Source organism: Myripristis murdjan, chromosome 17, assembly GCF_902150065.1.
Source record: "Myripristis murdjan chromosome 17, fMyrMur1.1, whole genome shotgun sequence".
Taxonomy (NCBI): domain Eukaryota; kingdom Metazoa; phylum Chordata; class Actinopteri; order Holocentriformes; family Holocentridae; genus Myripristis; species Myripristis murdjan.
Genome location: NC_043996.1, coordinates 30,117,637 through 30,135,090, shown reverse-complemented (window position 1 = coordinate 30,135,090; position 17,454 = coordinate 30,117,637). Strand labels below are relative to the sequence as shown.

The 17,454-nt window shown below is 40.9% G+C and overlaps 1 protein-coding gene across 1 annotated transcript in view; it reads left to right on the top strand.

Annotated features, from left to right (window-relative positions):
* The window catches only part of myo10 (myosin X), a 178,410-nt gene that overhangs the window by 115,820 nt on the left and 45,136 nt on the right, over nt 1-17,454 (top strand). The window contains exons 5-19 of the mRNA XM_030073697.1: nt 3,152-3,286; nt 4,100-4,224; nt 4,801-4,814; nt 4,949-5,033; nt 6,244-6,347; nt 6,867-6,996; nt 8,575-8,693; nt 9,156-9,302; nt 10,360-10,460; nt 11,105-11,171; nt 11,284-11,376; nt 11,515-11,583; nt 12,583-12,665; nt 13,819-13,927; nt 14,262-14,342. Coding sequence (XP_029929557.1) covers nt 3,152-3,286; nt 4,100-4,224; nt 4,801-4,814; nt 4,949-5,033; nt 6,244-6,347; nt 6,867-6,996; nt 8,575-8,693; nt 9,156-9,302; nt 10,360-10,460; nt 11,105-11,171; nt 11,284-11,376; nt 11,515-11,583; nt 12,583-12,665; nt 13,819-13,927; nt 14,262-14,342 — 1,462 coding nt within the window. The remainder of the gene's footprint in view (nt 1-3,151; nt 3,287-4,099; nt 4,225-4,800; nt 4,815-4,948; nt 5,034-6,243; nt 6,348-6,866; nt 6,997-8,574; nt 8,694-9,155; nt 9,303-10,359; nt 10,461-11,104; nt 11,172-11,283; nt 11,377-11,514; nt 11,584-12,582; nt 12,666-13,818; nt 13,928-14,261; nt 14,343-17,454) is intronic.

Here is a 17,454-nt window from a genome sequence, read left to right as displayed (position 1 = left end):
CCTCGTCTGACCGGAGGGGACGGACACCGAGCTCCAGCATGGAGACAGTAAAGCACAGAGCGGCACGACCGGCTGCCTGTCTCACCGCTTTCAAAACTGTCTGTGAGCAGGAGTCTCCCTTTCACAGGACGCCCGTTTGGGCTGCGTGCTGTGCTTTTAATACTGAGGTTTGAGGAAAAGCCAGAGCTGACTTGTTTACTTGAGCATCTAAATTGCGGGTAGAGTCGTGCGTGTCCTCCAACAGTTTGACATCTAAACGGAAAACAGGCTTGATGGAAATGTCATAATGCATCAGAGCTCAAATGACAGGCCTGTTTTAATCCAGGATCCTCAAAAAAAACAGCTTTACAGAGTTAACAAACTTTGCACACCTCCAGGATCCATGTCCAAACCGATGTTTAGCTGTCACAGACTACCTGCTTTTTGTGCGAGGAGCTCACATAATGAGCACTTTGGAGTGGAAAAATGTCAGCCATCCAGTAAGTCGGTGCGTAAACACGGCCGGCGGTCGGGAGGCGGCGCTTGGAGAGGGAATACTGGACACCAGCAATTACACATGGGAGCTGCTGGGGCTCATCAGGCGGCCTGACGTGCAGAAACACAGTCATCAGCGAGCAGCGAGCAGAGTGGCTCTTTTAAATGTCAGCCTGTCCGGTGTGGAGTTTATAGCCCAGATAACCAAAACCCTGCCGCCACCGCCTGAGATATTGTTATCATAACCGGCACATGGCATTAGTGCGCAGGCTTGTAGCAAATTATAATGTAATAACTGATGGAAACATCACAGAATGTCCTTTGGTATGGCTTAGAAATCGAATTAAACCCTAAGAATTAGCCTGATAATGCAATAACACCACAGTATTACATTATATATATATATCACTACTGCAGCATTTTTATCTTTAATCTTTAATCATATTGACTCTTAATGTTAGGCTGGCTTTGCTCAGTGCAGCTTTTGTGCAATTAGCTGCAAATGAAACTGGGAGATAAAAAAAAAAAAAGGGTGTTGCCATGGCGTTGGACCAGACGGTGAACTTTCCACATGATGGTGCAAGGCAAGGCACCTTTCACACACATGGCGATCCAAAGCGCTTTGCGTCAGATTTGAAGAGACAATAAGACGAGATGCACGAGACAAAAGCAATGAAACAAACAGGATGGATTAAGATAATAAAGTAGAACAACAGGCAAAGAAATAAAAACAAGTTACAGTGCAGAGACAAGTAAATCTCCTTTGCCTTTTACTACAATTGAACTTTTTTTTGTATCCTACTGCCACATATTTGGTTTAATAAAAAGCAGTGGCAGTAAAGAGGGAGGCAAAGCTGCAGGGGGGCAACAGAAGCAAACAAGGCTCGAGCATTATTGTTGTTTTTTTTTTTTTGGTTTCTCCGTTCTAAATTATTGATGCACGGCTGTTTAGTCTCTACGGAGGTCATCATGGACCTGGACTTTTGTTTTGTTTTCCACACTTTCCGGTTCTCCAAGGCGCTTTTTTTTCCTCACTGGAAACCAGACTTTTACCTCTAAGGGAGCAGCAATTTGAACATTTTCAACTGTAGAGCTGAAATTATCCGCAAAAGGCCCGACCAGATGATGTACTGGTGTTTTTTCAGTGATAAAAAAAAGGTCAACTGGTCACAAGGAACTGAAGTTGCATTCCAGTTAAAGCCAGCTTAAGCAACAGGAAGAACTCAATATCTGTATCTGTCACGTTATCAGCGAATATTGTGTCCAAATCATCAGTTAAAAATATGTCATACCCCCTTTTCGAGTCATAACACTGCACTTGTGATGTAGTGCAATGCATTTTCGACCCATTTAAATGGCCATTTTTATCACATGTTGATATTTTATTACTCTGTGCAGCACATCACCAGTTGCTATAAGGCTTTACAGGACTGAAAACACATGAATGACTCTGGAACTAACACAGCTGTGACTTCAACACACACAAAAAAGAGTTAATTTGTGAGAGTGTGTGCACACTGCCCTGCAAATCAGTGATGAAGAAAATGAAATTAAATTTAAATTAAATGAAAAACGAGGATTTGCCCTTTCATGTTTGTCTCTGTGAGTGATTTGACCTGCCAGGCCTGTTGTGTTGTGCAGCCTGCACGGCTCACATGCAGCCTGCAGCCTGTTGTCATTGTACAGGGCGCCATCTGGTGGCGGAATCGCAGAACGTCTACCCTGATTCCCACGATGCCGCTGGCTGATATGTAGGGCGAGCATGAAGGAGAAGCCTGTTTGTCAGTCAGTCATGAGTCAGTCATCAGCGCCTAATTCACAGCTGACCTGATTTTTTTGTTTTGAATGCTGAATGTGCAATTTTAGACTGCTGAGGCTCCCAAGCGCCAACAACACACACTCACACAAAACACACACTCACACTGACACACTGACACACTCACACAAACACACATTTGCCAATGTTACAGGAACAGAAAGGGAACCGGCACCAAAAACCTGATGAAACATGACCGGGATGGGATCGCCCCCAAAACCTGGGCTGATAATGAGTCACCTCATAATTATTCTGGCTGAAATTTATTTTGATACGTGGAAAATTACAAAGATTTTGACTTTAAGCTGCTGAATTTTTAAGTGTTTTTAATCTGATCTTTTGTTTTCATCTAATTGTTTCTGTGGATGAGCAAAGGAATCAAATTAAAGTCCAGGAGAGCCGCTGAAATTAAATAAATTTAAATTGAGAAACATGGGGAATGGAGGACTTTGACTCTAAAGTTACTAACATCTTAATTAGTCTGAATTTATCTTTTATTTATCTTGTCTTTTGTTCTCACCTGATTCTTTTGCTTGATATTTTTGCACAAGCAGAGAGTAACAATGACGAGTAAATATATGAACTTCATTGTACTTGAATTAAATATTGTAGTACTGCCATTAGTACTACTACAATTTCTCTACTTGTACCACTGCTGCTACTGCGTCTGCTGTCAATAAAAATATTAATATAATGTGACATGTTACTGATCCCTGCAGAGAAACTGTATCTGTCCCGCCCGAGAGGTCAGAGGTCAGAGGTCGGACACGCAGCAGCAGGGGTTCACTGCCTTGCTCAAAGACACTTCAGCAGGCTGGGTTTGTGTTCTGACCTCCTGTGTTTTTTTTTTTCTGTCCCCAGCGGAGAGAGCGGCGCCGGGAAAACAGAAAGCACCAAGCTGATCCTCAAGTTCCTGTCGGCCATGAGCCAGCACTCGCTGGAGCTGTCGTCCAGAGACGGGACGTCCCACGTGGAGGAGGCGCTGCTGGAGAGCAGGTAGACGACTCCGTCAGTTTAACACACCATCATACGCCTGGCAACATTTTTGATTTTGGCTTTTCTAGTGTTGGTGCTTATGATTAACAGTGATGATGATAATGATAACGATAAAAAACTTATTTTGGAAGTACTTTTCACTTATTTTAGTATTCTTGTTCTTATAATAATAATAGTAGTAGTGGTCTTAAGAACAGGGAAATTAGGATTTTAAGAGCCTAAGACCTAAACGCTTCAGTTGCAAGAGAAACACAAAATATGTATGAATTTTTTGAGAGTTTTTCTGAGTTTTCTGACTTTAACTTCAGAATTTCTGAGTTTTTGTAGCAAATTTACCACTTTAATCTCAGAGAATATTCAAGTTTTTTTTCTCATAAATTTATGACTTTAATCTTAAAAATTCTGAGTTTTTGTCTCAAAATATTTCCGCCCCTTCACCAGCTCCATAATTATTATTTTTTTTCTCCCTACAGTGGCGCTAATGCACGGTCATAAAGGAGAGAGTGTTACTTATGTAAAAAAAAAAAAATAATAATAATAATAATCATAATAAAATAAAACGTTATCTAAAGTCCTAGCTGAAGTTCCTTTATGAATAAAAAAGCCACTGTTCAGTACACATTTTTTTTTTTTTTTTTTTTTTTTTTGGTCATTTTGGCTGATGGGTCAGGGTTAGGCATTATTTGCTTAAGGCTGACATTAGGGAAAGGCTGCAGAGACTGAATGTAAATCAGGAAAAAAAAACAAACAAACAAAACAAAACATTGGCTACCTGGCTCAGAGTTTGACCCCGCCCCCTCGCTGCCCTCACAGCCCCATCATGGAGGCCTTTGGAAACGCCAAGACGGTCTACAACAACAACTCCAGCCGCTTCGGGAAGTTTGTCCAGCTGCATTTCTGCCAGAAGGGAAACATCCAGGGGGGCAAAATCGTCGACTGTATCCTTCACTGCCCCCTCAGCGTGGAGTGACTGCCACTTCCTGCTCACTTCCTGTCCAGGCTCCTCCTACAGGAAGCCAGCTTTGGTGTTTTAGAGAGTGACAGACTGTCCGCTGTCCCATTCATCTTTATTTATCTCTGTAGCACATTTCAGACCAGTGAAGGCAGCAGAATGTGCATCAGCCATTAAAGAAACAATCAAATACAACACATAAGGTAAAATACAACACAGATTATAAAAATAATGCAATAAAGAGTCAGTAATAAAGTGCAAATAATAAAGTAAAATAATTAGGCAATATGATAAATAGAAGATGAGATTCAGAATTGGATTATTTGAGCCTCCAGAGCAGCTCAGGCTTCTAGAAATGGTCATGTTGATGTACAAGTAAGCCCTTTTTTTCTTTCTTTTGTTTCTTATCTCTCTCTTCTCTCTCTCTCTCTCTCTCTCTCTCTCTCTCTCTCTCTCTCTGTCTCTTTCTTTTCTTTTTCCTTCTCTCTCTCTTTCTCACCTCATCTGTTCACTGCTTTCATCTGTTTGTTATGAGCCTTGACTGACATTTTTCTGACCACAGACCTCTTAGAAAAGGTGAGTTTTGCTCCTTTTACACCGAGTTCATTGCCTTTGAATACCGACGTCAGAGTGTGTGGTTATATTTGTGTGTGTGTGTTATTCTGGACATGCAGTGTGTATTGACTGGTCTTCTCTCTCTCTCCCATCAGACCCGGGTGGTCAGACAGAACCCAGGAGAGAGAAACTACCACATCTTCTACGCCCTGTTTGCAGGAACCAACGCCCAGCAGAGAGGTGAGCAGACAGAGAACAAAATGTGAATTGAACAGGCAACCCTGCAGCAATACTGGGGAAGAAACATCCCATCATCTTAAGGCATTTAGCCTCTTTTCCTGCAAACAAGAATTTCAAAAATGGGAGGAGATAATCCCACTTGTTTCCGATGCAGATTCACTTGTTTCAGGATTTTTTTTCCAAGTATAAATCTGCTGAAACAAGGCAGAATAATCATAATCAGAAATACTTTATTGATTCCAGAGGAGAATTTAGGTGAGTTGCTGTTGCTCAAATTCTCAAGAGCAGAATATATTATAAGCACAGGTGAAATTATAAGAAATAGAAAAAGAAATAAAGAAGTACAAAAATATGTTCATTAGAAATTTGTATAAAAATTATGAGCGTTATGTAAAAATATGTGCATTGACCCTACATGTGCATTTATCCTAGTTGTAAGAAAGTATGTGCATTATGTCTAAATATGTGCATGAACATCACAACAGTAAATACAGAAATAAGTAACTGAGCATAAAAACAATGTGCACCAAACATACACAGGAGTATTGCACTGCTGAACTGTTGTAAAGTCCTACACGTATAATTTTTTGCACCGTGTCTAAGCAACACAGTCTCATAAGAGTTTGTACAATACTCACAAAATGTAATCTATAGATTTGCATCCATGGACACCAATTGTCCATTTTTTGTACTATGGACACAATTTAATTTTATGATCATATAAACACAGGAAAGGGGCTACATTTCGGCGGTTTTAGCCAAAAAAAATCATATATTCAAGTATAGAAAGGTTAGATTTAGGAATAAAAACCACATGATTGAGGTTAGGAAAAAGTGACATTTAGGCATAAAAAAAAAACACTTAGTTAAGGTTAGGGAAAGGTCAGGTTCAGGGTTTAGGCAAAAAAAAAAAAACAGTTGGTTAAGGGTTAGGGAAAGGTTAAATTTAAGCATTAAAAAAAAACATTTGGTTAAGATTAGGAAAGGCTTAGGTTTCAGCTACAAAACCACTCGGTTAATGTTTGGGGAAAGTTAGATTTAAGCTGAAAGACAATGCTTTTAAAGAAGTGCGGACTGTGGACACGAGTCTGCAGAGTAAATTTTGGTGACTGTATCGTGACCTGAGGTTGGAATATGGCAGATCAGCCCTGAAGGGTCAAAGTGACGATTGTTTGTTTGTTTGTTTGTTTGTTTGTTTGTGTTGTTGCAGAGGCGTTCGGGCTGAGCCACGCCGACAGCTTCCACTACCTGCAGCAGTCGGGCTGCGTGGCCGACAAGACAATCAACGACAAGGAGACGTTCCAGGATGTCCTGGTAGGAAGGACGCTCATGTGTTCATGTGTTCATTCAGTCATCTTTTCATGTGTTCAGCCATTCAGGCTTACTTTCATCCATTCATTCATTCACTCTTCATTCAGCCCTTCAGTTTATCATGTATCAATTCAGTGACTCATTCATTCATTCATCCATTCATTCATTTTGGCTCGGATAGCCATTCAGGCTTTTATTCATCTATCCATTTGATCCATTTGAAAAAAATGCTGCCAAACCCAAACCAAATAACATGCATAACTTCAAATGAACTGAAACCTTCAAAATAAAACCAACTGCTCATGACCTCCTGATGATGGAATTGTATCACAAAATGCTCCACCAAAATAAAAGCATCCAGAGAGGAATTCAAATTCCCCCACAGCTGGTGGTATGAACATGAAGGCACGAGTTTCCTTGCTTTATCAGTTTCTCCTGTGTGTGTGTGTGTGTGTGTGTGTGTGTGTGTGTGTGTGCGCGTGTGTGTGTGTGTGCGCGTGTGTGTGTGTGTTTCCATCCCAGAATGCCATGCGTACGATGCAGTTCACGGAGGAGAACATCGGGGAGATCCTGCGCCTCCTGGCGGGGATCCTGCACGCCGGAAACATCGAGTTCATGACCGCCGGAGGAGCGCAGGTCTCCTCCAAATCAGGTGAGAGCTGCCCTCTCTTTCTGTCTCCCCCCTCCCCCTCTCTCTCTTTCCCCTGCTTCGTTAACAGCGGTTAAGGTTTTCTTTCTTGCTGAGAAAGAAAACTGATTTTTGAAAGTCACTGTAAAGCATTAGCAGGATGTCCCATCGGTTGATGAGGTTGTCTCCAATTTGAGGTTGCCAGGTTTGATCCCATAAGATAAGATAAGATAAGATAAGATAAGATAATCTTTATTGTCATCGCACAAAACAATGAAATTCTGTTGGAGCAGTCCACCAGTTGCCAGGCTTATAAATATATCAAAGTGCCCTCGAGCAAGACTCTTCACCCCCACCTACGTTCAGCTACATGACAAAAAGTGAAGGACTGCTTCAGTGAATAAATAAAATGTGAGCTACTAAAATTTTGGCAGCTGTCAGATGTAGTTTAGGCTCTGATGTAGAAATCCACTCCAGTCTCACCAGTTTGGAGGAGCACCGAGCTGCAGACTGACTCAGACCACCTCAGGGTCGTGAAGTTCAGCCCTCTCTGCAAACATCTCATCTGAGCCCAAGGGGACGTTTTATTGCCAAACTGTTTAACATTCAAGGGTCAAAAGGTCGCAGATGAAACGGTGATGACAGCCGTTATTGATCATTTGAAAGTCGATCATGCTCACTTAACTCCCAATTGATCCACTGGCGCAAAACAGAGGAAGACTGTGGTTTGACTGGGTGGCTCCCAGTGTCAGAGGGTGGAAGCAAGGCTGTCTTTAAAGGATAATTCCTGTATTTTTTCAACCTGGGCCGCTTTTGTTTTTTACACCATTTGGGGTACAAATCAAGGCCCAAACGCCCATGTACATTGAAAGGTACAAACCCCCCCAATGTTCAGGCACTCCAAAAATGTCCCCCCCCCCAAAAATATTGCTGGGATATATTAGCAATTCAATGTTCAGGCATTCCCAAAATGTCTGTCCCCCCCAATGCTGAAATGGTGGTTTTGGCCCTGGTACAAATGACCGACAGGGACAAAAAAATGTGGAGATTGGTCCATTGTTGAGCTGTGTCCACAGCTGCTAGCTAGTTTCCAGTATGCAACTCTCTCTAGAGTCTGGGAACGCTGTTTTCATCCTGTTGCATTCAGTCGGCGATAACGAGGAGGCTGTTGCCGTGACACCCAGCGCTGGTTTGATATCACCAGTTTGAAACGAGCAAATCACGTAGCAGGTTGAGGGGGGCAATGCCACCTCAAACATGAAATGAGATGAAATACAACTTTGGTGGAAATTATCCTGTGGCCACACCAGGACGTATAAGACATGTAGTAAGAATTAAATGCACACAAAAGAAGCCGCATCCTGAAATTAATACCCGAGGCTACTGAAGAAGTCAATGTCCAGTTTAGTCCAGTTCATTAAAGCAGTCCCGCTGGGTACAAAGGACTGTTTATAAATGTTTGGTATCCAATAATAGCACCTCATAGAAGGTAACAAAGGTCTGAGTTACCTGTTGTAATAGACCTGAACCTCAGAACCAATCAAAAGCAACGCTCCCTCAGTCCAATCACAGCTGAGATCTCTGATTTGTTTCTGTCTGCAGCGCTGAACCGGACCTCGGAGCTTTTGGGGCTGAACGCAGATCAGCTGGCCGAGGTCCTGACCCACCGCTCCATGATCCTCAGGGGCGAGGAGATCTCCACACCGCTCACGGTGGAGCAGGTCAGTACCCAGCATGCACCTGCATCTCCACTCACACGTCATTCATCGCCGTTGGTGTTTTTTTGTCTTTGAAGCCCATTCTGGTTAATCGGTGCCGCTGGACGGTCCGGGACGTTCTGTTGTGCTTACGGCTTCAGAAACCAGAGACGCCCGGCTGTAAATTTTGTACACAAGACCAGAGACTTTCACTCAAAAGTGTGGAGATTGACTTTTATTTAACTTCTTGTTTTTATGTCTTATTTTACCCTTCTTCTTATTTAGAAAGAGACAAAAAAAAAAGAATATATAGGAAGAGACAAAAAGCACCTGCCAAAAAAATCTCTTGCATGTGCGTCTAAATTCATGTTTCATCTCAAAGGAAAACGCAATGAGAAGCAGGAATCTATTTGTGAATCCGTTTTTGTGAACTGTCCCGTGTTAAAGCACTTTCTGACAGCGCTTTGACCCGCTGCTCTCCTCCAGGCGGTGGACTCCAGAGACTCCATGGCCATGGCACTTTACTCGCAGTGTTTCACCTGGATCATCCGCAAACTCAACAACCGCATCAGGGGCAAGGAGGACTTCAAATCCATCGGCATCCTGGACATCTTTGGATTCGAGAATTTCGAGGTGAACTAAAGCAGAAATCCGCCACTAAAACTCTTGCAGCAACGTTTACAAAGCAGCTAGCGGCTGTGTAACTTGCATTTCTGGATCCAGGTTTTTGTTTGGTGCTGTATTTTTCTGACAAGAAGCAAATATCAATAAAAATGATTGCAATAAGATTTTTTTTATAAAGTGTTCAGTTACAAAGCTCTGTAAAACAAGGTGAAAGAATCATAAATCATGCAAACAAGGTAACAAAAAATAGAAATAAAATGATCAAAGGTGATACTTATGAAGAAATATCCATACTAAGAAATGAAAAATAAAGAGAACAAAGTGTATAGAAAGTGTAAATCATAAATAATGGAACTAAAAAGTAGCACTTTAGTGAAATATCCCTTTAAACTGCACTCTCATTCTGGGAGTGCAGTGCTGCAGAGAATCAGCTGGCTGTCTGATTTCCTGCAGCCGCTTCATTTCACCAAAGTTTACAGAAAATGTAACACATAAACAATGCTTATATACAATATTTAATATATAGTATTTTAGTATTTTAATTTCTTTTAAAGCAATTCATTATTTTTCGCTGCACTCCTATTTTATGCTCCAATATTAGTCTAGCTTTCTTCTGTCTTTCTGCCTTTCTATTTCTCTGCACTTTTTAATCTATTTATTAACCGCAATGATTTTAATTATTATTTTCTTCTGCAATTGTTTTTTTATTATTGAATGGATTTTCTTTTTTCTTTTAAATGTTTGTTTCTTTTCAATTGTTTGTTTTCACTTTTCTTCACTTTCTTTTCTTTCACTTTTCATGTTTTTATGTAAAGCACATTGAGCTGCCTTGCTTTGCCTTAATGGGATTAAATCACACCAAAATGACGAGCATATTAGGGATTAGGAGTAGGTTCTGTGCTAACAGGAGGAGATTACAGTGCGACCTCATGACTTTTTCCTATTTGCAGTTGAATCAAATTGTTTTTTTTTAACATGATTTGTGAAAAGTGACGGTGCCTCTGCGCTCATGTTCCCGGTGTCTCTGTGCTGCACGTCTGACCTTGTGACCTCGTTCTCTCCGCAGGTCAACCGCTTTGAGCAGTTCAACATCAACTATGCAAACGAGAAGCTTCAGGAATATTTCAACAAGCACATTTTCTCCCTGGAGCAACTTGAATACAACAAGTGGGTGGAAACATCACGCTGCAGCGACCGGCTATTTACATTAAAATGTGGCTCATTATTAATTAATAAGCTAAAGGATAATCCATATGTGGGTTAATCCTCCTGTTATGTTTGGGTTGAGTTTGACCCCATTCGATGTTTAACCTCTCCAAATACATGATTAACATCTTTTTTTTAATTTAATGACTTGTCCTAATTTAATAACAAGTGTGGAAATATAAAATTAACATGATGATATGTTTTCATTCACATTTTGTGCACACGTTTAATTGTCTCTGATGACACTGACAAACTACAACATGCAGGTTATAATCTTTAAGAGTCGTTTAGTTCGTCAGCGAGACACTTAAACCTGGGTAAACTTTTTATTCTGATCATTTTCTGGAGCTTTAAAGCTCTGGGGTCAACTGAAGGTAACAGGAGGGTCTCCATTCTCTCCATGTGAAAAGAGTGGAGATTTCCTTTTTGTGGAATAAAGCTATTAATTCAAAACTAAATGCATCCAGATGTTGGATTTTCCCACCAGCACCTGAATACAACACAGCACTTCCAGCTACAAACAAACAACACCAGTTTGTTTTCATCCCTGCATCTCCTTCTGTGTGTGTGTGTGTGTGTGTGTGTGTGTGTGTGCGCTCCTTCAGAGAGGGCCTGGTGTGGGAGGACATCAACTGGATGGACAATGGAGAGTGTCTGGATCTGATCGAGAAGGTAACGTGACACCGATCACACAGACTGACAACTGGTGATGAAGACAATAAAGATGGTGATGATGATGATGATGATGATGATGATGGTGATGATGATGATGATGTCTCCACAGAAACTGGGGCTCCTGGCTCTGCTGAACGAGGAGAGTCACTTCCCCAAAGCCACAGACGACACGCTGCTGGAGAAGCTGCACAGTCAGCACTCGGTACGCCGCCAGCTCTCAGACTCCTTTTTATTTATTTATTTTTATTCCAAAATATATTCGAAATATAATTCCAAATAAAACAGTTTTTTCTCTCAGAGAACTGTAAGTGATGAAGCTGTTTATTCCCTGTTGTTGCAGAAAAACCCTTTCTATGTGAAGCCGCGAGTCGCTGTACACTACTTTGGAGTCAAACACTATGCAGGAGAGGTAACGTGACATATATACATCTCTCTTTCTCTCTCTCTCTCTCTCTCTCTCTGTAGATCCATGTTATAGCTTTGTGTACGTGATGCAGTATGATGTACAGTTAGGGCTGCGACTCATAATTATTTTCGGTCTATCAACCATTATTGTTGTCTTAGTAGCAGAGTAATCAGAGTAATCAAATGTCAAATTGATAACAAAACACAGCAGCCAATCACGAGTCACCGGAGCCCGAATGAGGCCTTGAATTTGCTTCCTTTGTCTGACCGACATCCCAAAACAAAACAAAACAAAACAAAAAAAAACACAAAAAATTTTTTTTAGTAAAAACTGAGAAAAGTAAGCAAATGTCATGATTCGTGAAGCAGAAAACAGCAAAACTTTGTGGTTGTTTCTTAATGAATAACTAAAGAGATTTCTTGATTATAAAGATCATATTTGATTTATATCCTGTATAATTGTTTGTGAAGTCAGTATAGATTGCAGTGTCAATATAGCAGGATGATACAACAGAATAAACTGAACATAGTGTGAAATAAATTCTGTGAATGCTTTAATTATGAATGCTTTATACTATTTTTTGGTATTTACAGCACAGTCTCCTGTTCCATTTAGAGCAAATTACAGCTGATTGGGGCAAATAATTCAAATAAAGCTGGGCTGGTTAGTGCAGGAACGTCTTTCTGTGGTGACTGAACTATTATTCTCAAAGCATGGGTCCTAATCTGAAGCGAGGTGTGTCAGCCTGCCAGCAGGAAGTACAGATACCGTTTGAGAATATTCTCTGCGGTGTCTTTCAGTCGGCTCTGGTGGTGCATGGCCACAAAGACAACTATACAACCACAGGAAACTCAAATCAAGGCACGTTTCACTGGTTTAGCCCTGACGTGAGATGTGAAGTCGCTGGTCGCTGTTCCTGTTCTCTCTCTGAGAAACAGTGAAGCGACAGCGCTCGTGCACAGCTGAGAGGCAGCTCTGACGCCCCCTGGTGGTGTGTTGCAGGTGGTGTACGACGTGCGGGGGATGCTGGAGAAGAACAGGGACACGTTCAGGGACGACATCCTCAACCTGCTGAGGGAGAGCAGGTGTGTTTCTGGATTCTTCCACAGAGCGGCGTCATGTAGCTCATCTCAGAATAACTCTTTTCAGCCGACTCTTTTTTATACAAACAGTTACGGAGATTTTATTAACAAACAAAAAAAATCTCTACCTATCTGACTTCCTCTTGCACCAAATAAAAAAATTCAAAATGCTACCATTTCCGCAAATTAGACCCTCGACATCTAATGTTCAGGGAGAAACCTCCATTAAAATCTAGTGGGTTAATGTTGTGCTTTAATAATCTTGTAAAATTTTAATCTTTACAGCAAAAAAGGGGAAAACTGTCTATAGTCACACTGATGATATTTAATCAGTCTTGTATGTGTTTGTGTTCTGTACATTTCATAATTTTATCCTGTGAAAATCTCCATCTAACAAGTCATTTAGTCTCATCTTCAGCGCTCAAATCTTGTTTTTCTTCAGACAAGGTTGAATATATGTGTAGGATTTTGCCTCCTGTCAGAAGAAACGCTCACAAAGTAACACATAATAAAAAAAGTACAAACATAACACATAACCCTTATTCCATAAAACATTTAGATATAAATATAAATACAGTAAAAATATGTAAATACAGTTTTAAAAAAAATACAGTAAAATACAGTAGTGGTCAGTGCTTTGTAATGCAAATCAATTTGTTTCCAGAATTAAATTTCAATCAAGTCTTTTTTTTTTTTTTTTTTTTTTTTTTAATCCTAGTGGCTGATCTGCCTTATTCTTCCTTGTTTCAACAGATTTATACTTGTTCCCAGAAATTCCCGTAACAAGTGAAACTGCACTGGAAACAAGTGGGGTTATCTAAAGAAAACGTAGATTTGAACACTGAAGATGAGACTGATTGACTTTGTTAAGATGGAGATTTTTGCAGTGTTGTTTATTTTAAAGGAAAAGGCAGAGCATTTTGTATTGTAGAGGCAGCTCTGGGCTGTAAAATATGGCAGAAAAGCAATATTAAATTTAAAGCCTGACGTTCATTATTGCATAGATACAACACAGACTGTACATGTCCAATCAGAATAAATATGGAGCCTTGGCAAAAATGATAAATGGATATATATCATTTTGAGCTATTCCTCAAAAAGTAGACTTGTTGTGCTGTGTTTTGCATTCAATGTTTCCTCTGTGTGTGTGTGTCAGGCTGGACTTTGTCTACGACCTGTTTGAACACGTGCTGAGCCGCAACAAACAGGACACACTCAAGTCCAGCTCCAAGCACCGGCGGCCCACCGTCAGCTCCCAGTTCAAGGTAAGAAAACGTCCCGTCGCATTCGAGCAGCTTCGTACTTTCTGCCTTTCCTGCTCTGCGTTTCTGAAGGAAATCTTGTACTTTACATTTATCTGACGGCTGGAGTTACTTTGAGAAGAAGCTAAAACCTCAGATGTGCTGCATGTTAGAGTGTAAACCAGCCAACAGGATGTGGAGCAGCAAGAATTGAACTCTCTGCTATACTGCTACTACTACTCTAACTGTACTTTTACTAAAGGAGAGGAGCATGTAGGGATGCAGGGCTTTTACTTTCAGTGGTATGATGCTGAGACTTTTATTTTGTAGTGTAATTTTGTTGTGTTTTCCTGTGCAGAACTCCCTGCACTCCCTGATGGCCACGCTCAGCACCTCCAACCCTTACTTCGTTCGATGCATCAAACCAAACACACACAAGGTAAGAGCTGGAAATCAATATTTATGAACACACTCACCCCCTCCTCCCTCCCACGCTCCCCCAACACACACACACACACACACACACACACACACATGCAGCAGGTCAGGACCTCAGACTGTAGCTGCCTCACAGAGAGTGTGTGTGAATCCTCCTGTCATTTAATAATCAAACACTCCCGGCCACCGACCAGCCAAACACGGGAACGGGAATCATCTGGCCCTCCTGGTGACCTTTGACCCCCAGTTGCCTGGCAACAGGCCGGGCTCGCGGAGAATGCAGGGCTAATGTACACAAATGATATTCAGAGAGTGCGGTGCGATTCACAGAGCAGTCACTTCACATCGCACGTCAGTGTGGTGGACTGAATCCGTCTGTAGATGCAGAAAAATAATCCTTTACTTTATTTATGTTTCATACAGGGGGAGGAGCTCAAAGTGCTTTACTATAAAGTGAAAAAAATGAGGATAAAATAAAAACAGGCAGTTTAGAACACACTGTGTGATAAAACCAGGCAATCAAAGGACAAACAAAGAGAAGAGGCAGTAAAACAAATAAAAAATATATTTAAAAAAAAATGATGCAGATAAAACAAAGTAAGACACAGAAAACAAAACAAATGTAAAGCACAGGAGGACATAAAATCACTAAAATAGGTTATAGAACAGAATAAAAGAATAAAACAGAGGAAGCGTGACAGTCGGTGGTGAATGAATACGTTTTCAGTTGTCGTTTAAAAATGCGTCTCTCACAGCCGTGGGAGGGAATTGCATCATTTCAGTGTCTAGTTACAAAAAAAAAAAAAAAAAAGGGCTGAGTTGCTGATTTTCTTATTTATATGATAAAAACCAGCAGCACAGGATCAAAGAGGCAGTGAAGAATTATAAAGAATAAAGAATCAGTAATGTAAGTTATTGGAGATCCTATAATCAAGCATCTATAACTTACAACCAAGATCAACAGTATAAGGCTGATACTAATATCCATTTTTGTAAGAATCATATTACAGATGCAGGTGGAAGACAGACGCACGGCTTTATTTTAAAATCTAGAGGAGATCCAAAACATGCCCTGCTCAACTCCATGTAGATTTTTAGTTTTTTTAATTTGATGTGATCCTGCAGCCATAAAACAACGACATCTTGGCTTTGAATATGTCGCTCACTATTAGTGTTTAATTATTTAGATTAAAAAAAAAAAAAAAAAAAAAAGTTGTATTAAGTGACTGAAAGGTTGAAAAAATGGCCACAAAAATGCCAGTTTCACTTTCTCCCCAGATGTTGGCCAGACAATATTTGCCCCATACTGATATCCCTTTTTAAAGTTGATATTAGCCGTTTATCTGTATCTGTCTGAGCGACTTCAGTCTGGATGCAAAGTGAAGTGAAGTCGATGCAGAGAGAAGAGCAGCAATCGGATCATCGATATTGATCGCTGACGTCAACGGTCTGCACGTCAGCGACCGCATGCCCTGCTGATCTGCTCCCCGTCCTCGGGGGAGGGGGGTGGGGGGGGTGGAGGGGTTGTCCACAAGGTGACAGTTTCATGTCGATAAGCAGCGCTCCTGCTGAAGTGTCCTTGAGCAAAACACAAACCAAGCTGGGAGTCCCGAGTCCCGACAGATCTCTGTAAAACACCAAAATGTCCCGGTTTTCAACAGTCACTAATAAATTGTCCTGTTGGTTTTTTTTTTTGTTTTTTTTTTGCTTTTCATGGCTGCAGTTTGATTTGAACATACACATTATTATTATACATCATTAATGTTTGGCATTTTGCCCTGAATCTGTTGGTGCCGCGGGCGGAGAAACGAAGCCTCTGCTTTCGCTGCTGTGACCCTCAGAGGCCGGAGACGTCGTGTTCAGCACAGATTTCGCTCGCAGATCCGCACAGAAACACCAACAAGAACTTTATGTGTGTCTTCGTTCCCACATTTTTTAAACAAACACAGACTTCGAGTTATATATTACAAATCGAGCTATATATATGATTTTGAGTGACAAAATAATTAAGGCTCTGCTCGTGGTGCTGAGAGGTGCGTCGGCAGGTGAGCTACGTGCTGAAGTGATCCTGATGAAACCAGTGATGGTGCGAGCGTAAATACATACACACAGTGATACAAAAAGGTGCAGTACACCCAGTTTAGGTGTTTGAAAATACGCTCACCCTACATAAATGGCAAATAAATGGGTCTTTGTGTTCGTGTTACACTCTCCTTTCTTACAGCAACATTTTGTTCTTTTTTGAAGTTATTTTACATATTTTTTATTATTCTAAAGTTCTTTTATAAGTTAATTTTCGGTTTATGTTTATTAGGTAATTTTGAGGGGTTGTTTCAGTTTTTTCAAAGCCTTTAGCAATGAAGTGGAGACTTGAAACTTTTTCTCTGACTCACGTTTTCATGTCGGTGGATGTTGCTGACATGTTAGGCGTCACTACAGCAGGTGGCGCTGCAGCTCCTGCTCTTTCAGCGTTACCTGCAGCCGACGGTAAGCAGGTCAAAGGTCAGAGGTCACGGCGTCCTGCCGCGCCTCTTTATCCACAAAGTGAACCTCTGAAGGACATTTACCAGGAAAAAAAAAGAAAGAAAACAAATATAAAGCAAAAGAGGTCAAACAGATTTTGTTTTTATCACACACACATGTGTACACACACACACACACACACACACACACACACTGACTGCAGGTGGTGACTATTTAACTGGCTCCTTTTGTTGAGGCTGGATGTTTCAGACACGTGCCGGCCCCCAAAACAATACACCGCCCAACACACACACACACACACACTTCCTCCTAACTCCTCCCCTCCCCTTTAACTCCACCGTGCCCCACAAACACACACAAACACACACACACACACACACAGTACATATATATATACACACACTTAAAAGCAGTGTTTGTTTTGTTGGTGTGACTTTTTATCAGAGTCAAACCTGCCAACATGTGCAGTGAAATAATTAAAATAAACGAGTTTATTCAAATATAAATTTTACAGAATGGAGAAAAGAGTTGATACAGTCAAACCTCAGTGACATGATTCACTGTTTGATTTGAAACAGTGTATCAAGTTATAAATAAACTGCTCATTATAAAGCTGTTTGTAAAAGCTT